This window comes from Salvelinus sp. IW2-2015, linkage group LG33 (genome assembly GCF_002910315.2).
Source record: "Salvelinus sp. IW2-2015 linkage group LG33, ASM291031v2, whole genome shotgun sequence".
Lineage (NCBI taxonomy): Eukaryota > Metazoa > Chordata > Actinopteri > Salmoniformes > Salmonidae > Salvelinus > Salvelinus sp. IW2-2015.
The window spans coordinates 13,014,788-13,029,036 of record NC_036872.1 but is presented as its reverse complement, the minus strand read 5'-3'; the positions used below and the strand labels follow the sequence as shown (position 1 = coordinate 13,029,036).

The 14,249-nt window shown below is 42.0% G+C and overlaps 1 protein-coding gene and 1 long non-coding RNA gene across 5 annotated transcripts in view; one reads left to right on the top strand and one right to left on the bottom strand.

The window, feature by feature from the left end:
• Nucleotides 1-2,787: 2,787 nt before the first annotated feature.
• The window catches only part of LOC111957543 (phospholipase A2, minor isoenzyme), a 16,373-nt gene continuing 4,911 nt past the window's right edge, over nt 2,788-14,249 (bottom strand). For 2 of the 4 annotated variants that reach the window (XM_023978401.1, XM_023978402.1), the window contains 4 exons: nt 4,608-4,687; nt 4,309-4,450; nt 3,268-3,395; nt 2,788-3,091 (listed from right to left, as the gene is read on the bottom strand). In XM_023978401.1, coding sequence (XP_023834169.1) covers nt 2,967-3,091; nt 3,268-3,395; nt 4,309-4,450; nt 4,608-4,641 — 429 coding nt within the window. In that variant the 5' untranslated portion in view covers nt 4,642-4,687 and the 3' untranslated portion in view covers nt 2,788-2,966. The other 2 variants (XM_023978403.2, XM_023978400.1) reach the window with 2 other exon arrangements.
• On the top strand, nt 5,200-10,025 carry LOC139023529 (uncharacterized). Its single transcript, XR_011474658.1, has 4 exons — nt 5,200-5,408; nt 7,360-7,440; nt 8,071-8,263; nt 9,590-10,025. It is a non-coding gene; the product is annotated as an uncharacterized lncRNA (long non-coding RNA).

Below are 14,249 nucleotides of genomic sequence, written 5' to 3'. Positions count from 1 at the left end.
ACCCTCCATTTGTTTTTGCCTGGAATGCCCACACCAGTGAAAATCCACTTTTTCAGCTGAAAGACGATGCCCAGAGTTTACCTGTGATGTTGCACAATGATTTAAGTCAATAAGTCATTGTTTTAATCAAAGTATGATATATTTGGGCTTGAAAGGGAAAACCGACACAGTTGCACAACTGAATGCATTCAACAACAATATGGTCTTCCGCATTTAACCCTACCCTACCCTTTCTAAAGTCTTCGAAAGCCAAGATAATATATAGATCACTGACCATTTCGAATCCCACCGTACCTTCTCCGCTGTGCAATCCGGTTTCCGAGCTGGTCATGGGTGCACCTCAGCCACGCTCAAGGTTCTAAACGATATCATAACCGCCATGATAAAAGACAGTACTGTGCAGCCGTCTTCATCGACCTGGCCAAGGCTTTCGACTCTGTCAATCACCGTATTTTTATCGGCAGACTCAATAGCCTTGGTTTCTCAAATGACTTCCTCGCCTGGTTCACCAACTACTTCGCAGATAGAGTTCAGTGTGTCGAATCAGAGGGCCTGTTGTCCGGACCTCTGACAGTCTCTATGGGGGTACCACAGGGTTCAATTCTCAGGCCGACTCTTTTCTCTGTATATATCAATGATGTCGCTCTTGCTTGATTCCCTGATCCACCTCTACGCAGACGACACCATTCTGTATACATCTGCCCCTTCTTTGGACACTGTGTTAACTAACCTCCAAACGAGCTTCAATGCCATACAACACTCCTTCCGTGGCCTCCAACTGCTCTTAAACGCTAGTAAAACCAAATGCATGCTTTTCAACCGTTCGCTGCCCGCTTCCGCCCGCCCAACTAGCATCACTACTCTGGACGGTTCTGACCTAGAATATGTGGACAACTACAAATACCTAGGTGTCTGGCTAGACTGTAAACTCTCCTTCCAGACTCATATCAAACATCTCCAATCCAAAATCAAATCTAGAATCGGCTTTCTATTTCGCAATAAAGCCTCCTTCACTCACGCTGCCAAACTTACCCTAGTAAAACTGACTATCCTACCGATCCTCGACTTCGGCGATGTCATCTACAAAATAGCTTCCAATACTCTACTCAGCAAACTGGATGCAGTTTATCACAGTGCCATCCGTTTTGTTACCAAAGCCCCTTATACCACCCGCCACTGCGACCTGTATGCTCTAGTCGGCTGGCCCTCGCTACATATTCGTCACCAGACCCACTGGCTCCAGGTAATTTATAAGTTTATGCTAGGTAAAGCTCCGCCTTACCTCAGCTCACTGGTCATGATAACACCCACCTGTAGCCTGTGCTCCAGCAGGTATATCTCACTGGTCATCCCCAAAGCCAACACCTCCTTTGGCCGCCTTTCCTTCCAGTTCTCTGCTGCCAGTGACTGGAACGAATTGCAAAAATAGCTGAAGCTGGAGACTTATATTTCCCTCACTAACTTTAAACATCAGCCGTCTGAGCAGCTAACCGATCGCTGCAGCTGTACATAGTCCATCTGTAAATAGCCCACCCAATCTACCTAACTCATCCCCATATTGTTATTTACTTTCCTGCTCTTTTGCACACCAGTATCACTACTTGCACATCTAACACTCCAGTGTTAATCTGCTAAATTGTAAATACTTCGCTACTATGGCATATTTTTTACCTTACCTCCTCACGCCATTTGCACACACTGTATATAGACTTTCTTTTTTCCCTATTGTGTTGACTGTACGCTTGTTTATTCCTTGTGTAACTCGGTTGTTTGTGTCGCACTGCTTTGCTTTATCTTGGCCAGGTCGCAGTTGTAAATGAGAACTTGTTCTCAACTAGCTTACCTGGTTAAATAAAAGTGAAAAAATATGTTTGCTCGCTAACCTAACTTAATCTTTTTTTAAATTAAACTAGGCATGTCAGTTAAATGATTTACAATCACGGCCAAACCAAGACGACGCTGAGTCAATCGTGTGCCGCCTTATGGGACTCCCAATCACGGCAGATTGTGATACAGCCTGGATTCGAACCAGGGTGTCTGTAGTGTCACCTCTAGCACTGAGATGCAGTGCCTTAGACCGCTGCGCCACTCAGGTTAACATTAGCCTACTACATCTAGCTACATATTGAACTTCCATCCTCTCAGGCCATGGGCTCAATGTATGGCTAATTTAAGATCGGGCCAATTTTAGCTAGCAAGCCAGCCACCAGAGGACAACGACGTTGCAAAAATTCAAGTTGTTTCTGGCAATGAAGTTTTGCTTTTGATGTCAAGGGAAGCCAATTTGACTTCACAATTTGTTTTGTGTGAGACAGGACCACTCACAGTTGAGTGCAACGCTGAGTGGGTATTATTTTCTACTTTAATAAATTATGAAAACAGACACAAAATGGTACATTTTTGGGGGGGAAGCCTGGTTTACCTTGGCACCCATAAATACACACCACTACAACTAGGCACTTGACAGTGAGCAATTTGACCAGTTTGTCAAATACATGTGATAGTTGCTTTAATTACCAGAACGTGCTGTTGGACTGAACTATGTTAAGAACACGGCCAACTACAGCAACAATTTTCATTGGCTGATGCAGAACTTGTTCCAGGATAGTCACGGCCGCCTGGTGAAGTTAGCATAGGCCTTTTTATCTGATGGGACCAGCTACAATTTAGCATTCTGTCACATGCAAGTAAATCAACAATTTAAATTGGCTGATAAACTGTTTAAATTTAAAATGGTTGCAAGTAGGGCACCTATGCTTTAAATAAAAATGCAGAACTAACAAACACTCAAGAGTGCCATTCAATAATTTAATCAGGTTGTCAGTTTTGTTAGCAAAATAAATTCAGTTTCAGCAAACATGGCACACATTATGCATGAAACAGGATTCATAAACATTCTGTGAATCTACAGTTGTGTTTACATATTTAGTTTCAGATGTTGGTGCTGCTTCCAGATTTGACTTGGCTCAGGAGAGACAGTGGACTTTGGGGTCCAGGTTCTTGTTCTTAGGGTTGTAGGTCGACTGGGCGAAGCAGTTTGTGGCGACACGATCACACTCACACACTGAGACCTGGCACACGTGGCTGGAGGCTGAGGAGTAAGGACACAGGTTTAGGCTCATGATAAACATTAGTAGCAGACAAAGCTGAAACCTCACCTTCACAACAAAACGTCAGTGCATCTGACAATTTCATAGAGCTTGGACAGATTGTATTGTTTATTGCAAATGTCCACAAATTATTTTGTTTCTAGAGTTCAGTTGTTACCTGAACAGGAGACCTGCCCATTAGTGCAAGAGAATCTATACAGATTGATGTAAGGATAATCAATGACGGGACGGCAATCTGGAAGATGCCTGCTCGCTTGATAGCAGTGGTCGTGGACCTCACAACACCTGAGTTAAAGAGGAAAAAGTAAAGAGTTTGAGATATACACAGGGCTGTTGTGGTGACCATATTACCACCACGAGTCATGAAGGCAGTCAAATTCCACGTGACTGTTTAGTCACGGTAATTACGCTTCTCCAAGCTCTGATGGTCATTAGTAGCCTACTAAACGTGCTAACTGCCTGGTACTCAGCACTATTGTCCCTATAATCACTCTGACATCAAAGAAAATGTATTTGAAAATGAAACATGAGCTCATGTTGCGCAACATTTCAATAGGCTATGCAATTACACGAGAAAACAGAGTAATGGCCTCTACTAAAAAGAGAAGTATCAGCTTTCTATAGGGTAGGCCTACTATATTTATTTTTCAACTTTCCTAATATTAAGTATATTGCTTATCTTTACAACAGGAGTATAGTCTACCTGGCTGGCATGAAAATAAACCACAGGGAAAAGCATCCTCCATTTGCTATTTAAGTGCATAGATGACATGTATTTTTTTCCGCTGCCCCCGTTTCGATACAGGTGCATGATAATGGTCCAATCTAAAGCATGCCTTTCAAGCAACTTCTCTTAAATCATTAGAGGCGCATCATGCAGCTTGTATTAAAAATCAAAACATATAGCCGAACAAATTAAGTTATATTAATAACTCTAAATTAAGCATGTAGATGTTCCAAAGGTCTGCATCAGGGCCTTGTATGCTATGTGTGGAAGCCAAGAGATGACTAGTGTGTTTGTTAATTAACGGTCAATTACTGAGACCGACAGTTATTTGCTTGACAATCACTGGCTGACGAAATTGTGACCACCAGTCGTAATATACACACACACACACACACACACACACACACACACACACACACACACAAAAACCTGGTCATGATGTCCAACATAAGTTGAATAAAATTCAGTTACCCATCCAGCGCATCCCTTGGATTTCCAGTCCCCCCCAAGCCACACCAACAGCCGTAGTTATTATACATGAAGGGGTTGACTTCAGGCTGGGTGCACTTGATCATTCTGACAAATTGCAGCAGTGAACCATGAGCCACATAGGCTGGCAGAAGAAAGAGATGAAGCAATCAGTCACACTACTGCACATATTCCTGACATTGAGGTTCCATATAACAGAGTTACCGGGCACAGACGTCAATTCAACATTGGTTCAAGGGGGCAACAATCTTCTAATCATAATTAGAACGTGACAGTCTTACCAGTCAGCAGCAACAGGAGGGCGGTTGGATGCATGACAGAGGAAACACCAACTTTACCTCTGATGTTGGATGAAGGGAGGCTAAAGAGAACAAGTGATAAGATGAGGGGTTGTGTCATTCAGTCTGGAATCGGAATGGCATCTCAGGGTTCAAATACTTTCCTTGGGTGCTAAACTGGTTTACCAAGGACTGCTGCTATCAATAGCCCCATTTATACCTGGTTCTAACATCAGTCCTTTGTCCTGATCATGTCCACGGTCCGATTGTGCCCATATTTTTAGACAGGTGTAGATGATTAGAAGACACATTGTGATCAGATATTCCTGACCACCTCTGGAGGCAGTCAGATATGCATTGTGTCTGGATATCTTAGGCTGCGTTTACACACGCAGCCCAATTCTGATATTTTTCCACTAATTGGTATTTTGACCAATCACATCAAATCTTTTCACATCAGCTCTTTTTCCGAGCCGATTGGTCAAAAAACCAATTAGTGTCTGTGTAGACCAGTGTTTTCTAACTCCAGTCCTAGAGTAGACCCAACAGTACACATTTTAGATGTAGCCCTGGACAAGCACATCGGATTCAACTTGTCATCTAATCATCAACCCCACAAGACATGCCACCAGAGGTCTCTTCACACTCCCCAAATCCAGAGCAGATTGTGGAAGGCGCACAGTACTAAATAGAGCCATGACTACATTCCACATCAGGTAACTGATGCAAGCAGTAGAAACAGATTTTTTTATAAACATAAAAGTCTACCTTATGGAACAGCGGGGACTGTGAAAGGACACACAGGTACAGACACACACATGTACATTGTAATATTGTTGTATGGTGGTATCATACATTTTGTGTTGTAGCTATATAGTGGTGTATTCTTTATATGATGTATTGTTGTCTTTTGTTTTGTGTAAGTGCCTTAATGTGTTTGGACCCCAGGAAGAGTAGTGAGGATGGGATCTCTAATAAATACAAAAAAATTGTAACCGTTGAGTTTGTCCGGGGCTACAGCAAAAATGTGTGCTATTGGGTTAATCGAGGACAGGTGTTGGGAAACACTGGTGTAGATGCAACCTTACAAATATAGACTGATGGAAACAGTGAACGTTTTAAACCATTTAAATCATCACCACCTGCCCTCTAAAATCATTGGCAGGTAATGCCATTGACTTATGGCATCAATATGTGTCTTTAAAATAATATCTGTTAAATAACTTACATACAGGGAGGGACCAGGATATCTGGTCACAATGTGGATGGATAAGAGACATGTTTTACTATCATGTGTAGATGTAACAGCTATAGTGTATGTGGGCACAATCAGAATGTGGATCAGATCAGGACAAAGGATGTATAGTGTAATCTACTCTAGTACAGGTGTTTCCAACCCTGTTCCTGGAGATTAATTAACCTGGTTCAGCTAATTATTAGAATCAGGTGTGCTAGATTAGGGTTGGAGTGTGAACCTACAGGATGGTAGCGCTCCAGGAACAGGGTTGGAGTGAACCTACAGGGTTGGTGTGAAAACCTTCAGGATGGTAGCTCTCCAGGAACAGGGTTGGCGAGCCCTGCTCTAGTGTAATATTGCTTTCTTAAAGCAGTCATTGTTAGGGTTAAAATAGCATTTTACTGTATCAAATAAATTACTAATACTCTGGAAGGTAAATTTAGCCTTTCCCCTAACTTTCTTCTAAAGAACACTGTATTCCAGTGTTCTTTGGAAGACAGCTGTGTAAATGACAAAACACATGCTTAAATTCCCACACATTTCCAGTTCATGACTCCAGTCAGCCTTGTACAATGACTTACTGAGTCTCCTGTCTCTATGCATATTATCCTGTCGCTTGAAAAATAGATTGTGATAAAAATGACTTAAATAAAACATTAAATAAAACATGTAACCAGTATTGAAATGTGATTCAATGCACCTTTATCACTATACACAGGTCTGTAAGTGTTTGATAGTGTCTGTTTGTGCAGTAACCTGTGTACAATTGTGTACTTTGCATCCGGCACTCTCTGGTAATCATCCAAAGCCCGCCCCTCAAGGCCATGAGTCTATATAAATTGTGTGCTAGATCATTGATTCTCTTCAACACCAAAATAAGGGCTTCTCACACTGCTGCTGTTAGCCTTCTATCTGCAAGTCTGAGTATTATTAGGTATACTGTATGTTGAGACAGGGATTTGATGCAGACTTGATGCTTTTCAGTAACAGAGCAGTGTAAAGTATAATGACAGTGTTTTCTTGTAATTCATGTCCAGTTGTCCTGTCATAGTTTCTTCTGAGGAAATATTATTTTAGTTAAGTCAATGTGCACTGCAAGGTATTTGACCCAGTACCTACACAGTACCTCAGTACAGCTGGTTATGTAACATACATTTACATTATGCCACAAGGGCACAACAGTCAGTTTTCTAGAATGAGACCTTGGGTCACCTTCCCATTTCAACCATGCTGCTATACTGTTAAATGTAACTTATTCATTAGAGTTAGTAAAACAATACTAGTATGTGACCAATTGGTCTCAAAATTATTATTTTTTATATAAAAATGGTCATGTGGATATTTGAACGGTCTGTATGTGGCCCCTCGTGTGTCTCTTAGTGCAGGCGATGCGTGAACCTATCCCATGGGCACTATGGAAGTTCAGGACGATGATTGTACAGCACTTTGAGATATCAGCTGATGTAAGAAGGGCTATATAAATACATTTGATTTGATTGTCTGTGCCAACCCTGACAGCTGGCCTGTGCTGGACTATACCGACACTGGCTGCTACTGTGGGAGGGGCAGCTTGAGCACACCCGTGAATGCACCGGACAGGTATGCAGTCAAAACTTGTATTCTGCAACTAACTTTTTTCGGATGTTCTCGTCATCTGCATCTTGTAGATTGGAGAAATCGCTCTTATTTCCCCCTTAAACTTGCCATGCCATTTACCCGTCCTTCTCTCCCCCCGCAGTGGCCCACCTCCCTGCTTTCTGTTAGTACTGTACTAGCATGTGCTTCTCTTGAAATCAATAACTGTCAAGATCCAATATGTGCCTCTGTTGGTTATTGGTCGGTTTCAAATCTCCCTTGCTATTCATATTCACCCACAAATACCTGAAAAATATCTGATGAAAATAACTCCAAGAAAGTTGTTAAATTCTGACATACCAAGCTTTAATCAAACATTCTATGACTAAACTTATGTTATGCACTGTGTGCTTCTTCTGCTCAGCAGTCTGGTACAATCCCATGCCATAATGTGTGATGTTTATATACAGTCACTGAAAGAAATACATCCTGTACCCTGAGAATATCATGTTATCAGTGAAGCAGCACTGGCATAGCTTACAGCGCATGGCAAACATGGGTCTACTATTCATAATTTCCTGTTTGCATCACAGATGTACTTCATGGTGCAGTTGGCATCATTCCAAAGCTTGTGTTGTTCATATGGACCTTTAGCCCACAGACCCTGACTGCCTTACCAGCTCATCCTCACAGTTAGGAACAAGCAGCTGTGCTCCCAGCTCCATACATTTTTCCTCTGCACTGTTCCAGCTGAGTTTCCTTTTTGATGCCGGGTAGCAACTACCCTGGAAGGACCACCAGTCTTCACTACAAGTCCCTGAGGACAGAGGTCAGGGGGTCATGCTGGGTAAAACTCAATGTTTTGTACGATGGCTAGGGATGGTCTATTATCTACCAATAAGTTAATTACCTCACTGGAATCTCAAATTCATCATAATTGACATGGTTGATAGTAGCTGGGTCTGAAAGGGACCGGAGGAGAGTGAATGAAGGAAGGAGAGAGATTATGAACAAGCATCTACAATGTTATCAGTGCTTGACTTCACTTGGTGGTTAATCTAAATAGTTATTACTTCAGGTATTTTCTCCATACATTATTAATCTCCTCATACAGTCTCTTAAAACTTTTAGTTAGCTCTATACTCCAGCGTTTTGTATTTGAGATCAAATGTTTGCGGCAACAGTACAGATGGTCACCTTTTTATCTGAGGGTTTTTTCATATGTTTGACCGTTTTAGAAATGAAACTAATTCACTTAATGTATTAAAGTTGTCAAACGTTTATTGTTTGGTCCCATATTCCTAGCACGCAGTGACTACAACCTTGTGACTCTGCAAACTTGTTGGATGCATTTACAGCTTGCTTGTTTCAGATTATGTTTTGCCTTATAGTAACTGATTGGTTAATGATGACTGGAATAATTATTTCTAAGTGAGCAAATAAGATGTTTCTGAACACTTCTAAATTAGTCCTGATAATAAAGAACAATCATGAATGATGAGAAAGTTAGAGGCTACAACAAAACATGCTAACCTCTCACCATTACCAATAACAGGGGAGGTTAGCATTTTTGGGGGAGGTATGAACTTACTCATCATTACTCACAATTATCCATAATCACAGAACCAATCTTCTGAACTGAGGGGTGGAGCCTTTAGTTACTTTACCGCAGGCCCTGTAGTAAAGTAGGCAAAGGCGCCATCTCTCAGTGGTCACCTAGGTGTCTCTGTGGCCGGGGGTTAAAAAAAGACTCAGGACTAGACAAAACATTTCTATGATGTGCGTTAACTCATGTATCTCCTTATTCTGTTAACAAATATATTCTGAGGTAATGGAAAGATAAGGGTGTATGGGTTAGTATCCACATCAATGATGAGCTCAAGTTTTTCAGTTGTCTATACTTTAAGTAAAGGTAAATTTCCATAGATGAGTTGTTACAGGTTGTATTGCCCAGAATGTTCATATCAATGACAAAAATATACATGAATTGACCCTCTGTCAGTTCCACCCCTTTCTGTTCCAATTTGCTCAGACAAGGCACACCTCTTGAAGGCCTCCCTTCACAGGAAATAGGGATGTGCAGGTTGTCAGGGTTCGTTTTGGTCCAGGGGGTAATGCAGGTATCTGGTTCCTGCAGCAGAAAATCACATTGTAATGTTCTTTTGTTTTGCAGGCTTTGTATGGCAGAATTCATCAAGCAGATGGATATGGACGAAACCCCAGTAAAAGGGGATACAAAGGTTGAGGTCCATGTGATAAAAAAAACTTCACATAATTTCTTTATTTGGTTATTTAAAAAAACACCTGGGACATAAACCAAAGGCTCTGGGTCTTCCTTCCTTGTGGCAGTCCTCATGAGCCAGTTTCAACATAGCGCTTGATGGTTTTGCGACTGCACTTAACTTTCAAAGTTCTTGAAGTTTTCCATATTGACTGACATTCATGTCTTTAAAGTAATGATGGCCTGTCGTTTCTTTGCTTATTTGAGCTGTTCTAGCCATAATATGGACATGGTCTTTTACCAAATAGGGCTATCTTCTGTATACTACCCCTACCTTGTCACAACAACTGATTGGCTCAAGCGAATTAAGGAAATAAATTCCACAAATTAACTTAAGGCACACCTGTTAATTGAAATGTATTCCAGGTGACTACCTCAAGAAGCTTTGAGGGATTGCCAAGAGTGTGCAAAGCTGTCAAGGCAAAGGGTGGCTACTAAGAATCTCAATAGAAAATATTGATTTAACACTTTGTTTTGGTTACCACATGATTCCATATGTGTTATTTCATAGTTTGTTGTCGCTGCTATTCTACAAGGTAGGAAAGTCAAAAGAAAAACCCTTGAGTAGGTGTGTCCAAATGTTTGACTGGTGTGTGTGTGTGTGTACGTACATACAGTTGTAGTCATTAAAACTCGCTTTTCAACCACCACAAATTTCTTGTTAACAAACTATAGTTTTGGCAAGATGTTTAGGACATTTACTTTGTGCATGACAAGTCATTTTTCCAAAAATTGTTAAGACAGATTCACTATATCACAATTCCAGTGGGTCAGAAGTTTACATACCCTAAGTTGACTGACTTAAACAGCTTGGAAAATTCCAGAAAATGTCATGGCTTTAGAAGCTTCTGATAAGGCTAATTGACATCATTTGAGTCAATTGGAGGTATACCTGTGGATGTATTTCAAGGCCTACCTTCAAACTTAGTGCCTCTTTGCTTGACATCATGGGAAAAATCTAAAGAAATCAGCCAAGACCTCACAAAAAAAAAATGGTAGACCTCCACAAGTCTGGTTCATCCTTGGAACAATTTCCAAATGCCTGAAGGTACCACTTTCATCTGTAGAAACAATAGTACGCAAGTATAAACACCATGGGACCACACAGAGGTCCTACCGCTCTGTAAGGAGACGCGTTCTGTCTCCTAGAGATGAATGTACTTTGGTGTGAAAAGTGCAAATCAATCCCAGAACAACAAAAAGGACCTTGTGAAGATGCTGGAGGAAGCGGGTACAAAAGTATCCATATCCACATAACCCGAAAGGTCGCTCAGCAAGGAAGAAGCCACCATAAAGCCAGACTGCGGTTTGCAACTGCACATGGGGACAAAGATTGTACTTTTGAGAAATATCCTCTGGTCTGATGATACAAAAATAAAACTGTTTGACCATCGTTATCAAATGTATTTATATAGCCCTTCTTACATATCAAAGTGCTGTACAGAAACCCAGCCTAAAACCCCAAACAGCAAGCAATGCAGGTGTAGAAGCACGGTGGCTGGGAAAAACTCCCTAGAAAGGCCAAAACCTAGGAAGAAACCTAGAGAGGAACCAGGCTATGAGGGGTGGCCAGTCCTCTTCTGGCTGTGCCGGGTCGAGATTAGTGAACAGGTCAGGGTTCCATTGCCGCAGGCAGAACAGTTGAAACTGGAGCAGCAGCACGGCCAGGTGGACTGGGGACAAGGAGTCATCATGCCAGGTAGTTCTGAGGCATGATCCTAGCACTCAACTCCTCAGAGAGAGAAAGAGAGAGCATACTTAAATTCACACAGGACACCGGATAAGACAGGAAATACTCCAGATATAACAGACTGACCCTAGCCCCCCGACACAAACTACTGCAGCATAAATACTGGAGGCTGAGAAAGGAGGGGTCAGGAGACAGTGGCCCCATCCGATGATACCCCCAGACAGGGCCAAACAGGAAGGATATAACCCACCCATTTTGCCAAAGCACAGCCCCCACACCACTAGAGGGATATTTTCAACCACCAACTTACCATCCTGAGACAAGGCCGAGTACAGCCCACAAAGATCTCCGCCACGGCACAACCCAAGGGGGGGCCCCAACCCAGACAGGAAGACCACGTCAGTGACTCAACCCACTCAAGTGACACACCCCTCCTAGGGACGGCATGGAAGAGCACCAGTAAGCCAGTGACTCAGCCCCTGTAATAGGGTTAGAGGCAGAGAATCCCAGTGGAGAGAGGGGAACCGGCCAGGCAGAGACAGCAAGGGTGGTTCGTTGCTCCAGAGCCTTTCCGTTCACCTTCACACTCCTGGGCCAGACTACACTCAATCATATGACCTACTGAAGAGATAGTACCTAGAGAAATATTTCTTCTAATTATTAAACTGATATGATTTATAATCGCTTGTGTCTATTATTAAACAATACATAGGAATAATTGTTATTGATAAAAAAAAATAAGATATTGGCAATATTGGAGTGAATGCTACTCACCAAAGACTGATAATATTAGAAAGATTTTAACAAGTTAGACGGTGCTGTTGCATTATGGAAGGATTTCGTGAAGAATATAATGGAGACACTGACGTACAGAGGAGTTAGGGCTATCGATGGTCTGTTATAGGCACTATAGAGCTAACCTTTACGAAGTCCTTGTTTTGTATCGTTTTGTCATTGTGCAGTTGCTTTAGGAGCTTGTGTGGGACATTCACTTGTGATCACAAGTTACTTGTTCAATTCAAATTTAGTTCGCTAATGTCGCATGAGCAGTTTGTACAAGAATAAGTGGCTTCGGCTTAGGCCGTGGCCGTCTTCCTTAATCACTTTTAGCCTGCCACTGGTCATTCGAGTACTAGATTATGCCAATATGTACTTGGCTGAGGCGCATCAAAACACTGTGCCACAACTTTTATCAGGTCTGACCTACAGACTACATGTTCATTTTTCTCTCCATAATAGAAGAACGTCGGGAAAAACCAATATGAAACTATAAGAGTCGGTCACGCACATTTATGTCATCAGCTCGCCTGATGCCGTGTCTTTCTCGTCAACAATTTCTATACAACTGTGTTAAACTCACATAATTCTGCCTATGCGCCTTGAACTTACGCGCGTGGGCCCGTCGAACACTCATTTCACACCGCTTGGATGAGTTGGAATAAAGTGTTGCTTCATAGCCTTCTCGCAAATGATTCTCCCAAAGTTTTCAAAAAGCACCATTGCTTGTAAGTGCCAGCTCGTATTTGGTGTCTCGTTCTGCTATCGTTAGACTGCAGTTTTTAGAACTAATCGAAATTATTTGGCAAGCATCAGTGGTATGTGTCTATTACTATTCAAAACTACCAAGGATCGTATTCACTTAGGCAAAAATAAATAGGCAAATGTCCGCTAGACAGTGACCAGTTGCAGTGCTTCTCTGCGATGAGCTGTAACGAGCGCCTGTGAGCCTGTGACGTCTAGTTCAGCTATGAACTCTCTATGCAACCTTGCATAGTAAAGCTTTGAAAAGTGGCGACGCAACTGACGAAGACCCCTTCGCCACTGTGTACAGGTCTTTGACGTGGTGCGGGTCGGACCTCTCCTATACAATGTCTAAACTTTTCTTTGGAAAAGTTTGTTCTTGCTTGAGAATGGCGGTTTATAATTATACTCCTCGAACCAAAAATTCGATATCTTCTCCTCCTCCGCGATTGTGGGTTCAAAAAAATCAGTTTAGGTAGTACGCAATTATTCGTATTATCAAACTTCAGTTTTTCCTAGATTCTGCATTAGACCTGCCATAGGACCTGCCTCTTCAATATGGTAGATCCAATCAAAGACGTGGACCGCTCTAGCGCCCTTGCTAGCTGGCTCCTGTGTTAACACTGGAGCCAGCCAGCAGGCCGGTACAATGTAGCCAACTCTAAAGCTGATTGGTTTGCACTTAAATTTTATAATTTCATGTCACTATTAAGCGTACAGTAATTAGCGCCTTGCACTGTTTGATTCTGAAGGCCTAAGAAGCAGATTTTATGTACCCCTGTGCAACACATGATTGGCTGAAGTATGATTGGATATAGACTATATCATGAAAGACCGAGCCTAAATCTAACTGGGGCTGGAGCAGTGCAACCAGAGGAAGCTATGAAATTGAAATGTATATACTTCTTATCTGGGAATAATTCTTTATATACATATTTGTGGGAAAATATATTTGATTTTTTTTTTCTTTTCTTGATGATTGTGTTTTAGGCCAGCAGGAAGTCTTGCAAGGCCTGACGGCCCACCACTGATATTGATTACAATGATTATGCTGTCTTCTGTTTAAGGCAGGCTGATTTCAAGGTTTTACTGCTAACCTACAATAGGCATACATGGGCTTGCTCGCTACCTTATCTTTCCGATTTGTCCTGGCGTCATACCTATCCATATATCGCTACGGTCCACTAAGACGCCGGCCTCTATTGTCCTAGAATGTCTAAGCAACAGCTAGAGGCAGGGCTTTCTTCACTATAGAAGCTCTCAATTTTTATGGCAATGGTCTGCTTACCATGTGAGAGACGCAGACTCGGTCTCTAACCTTTAAGTCTTTACTGAAGACTT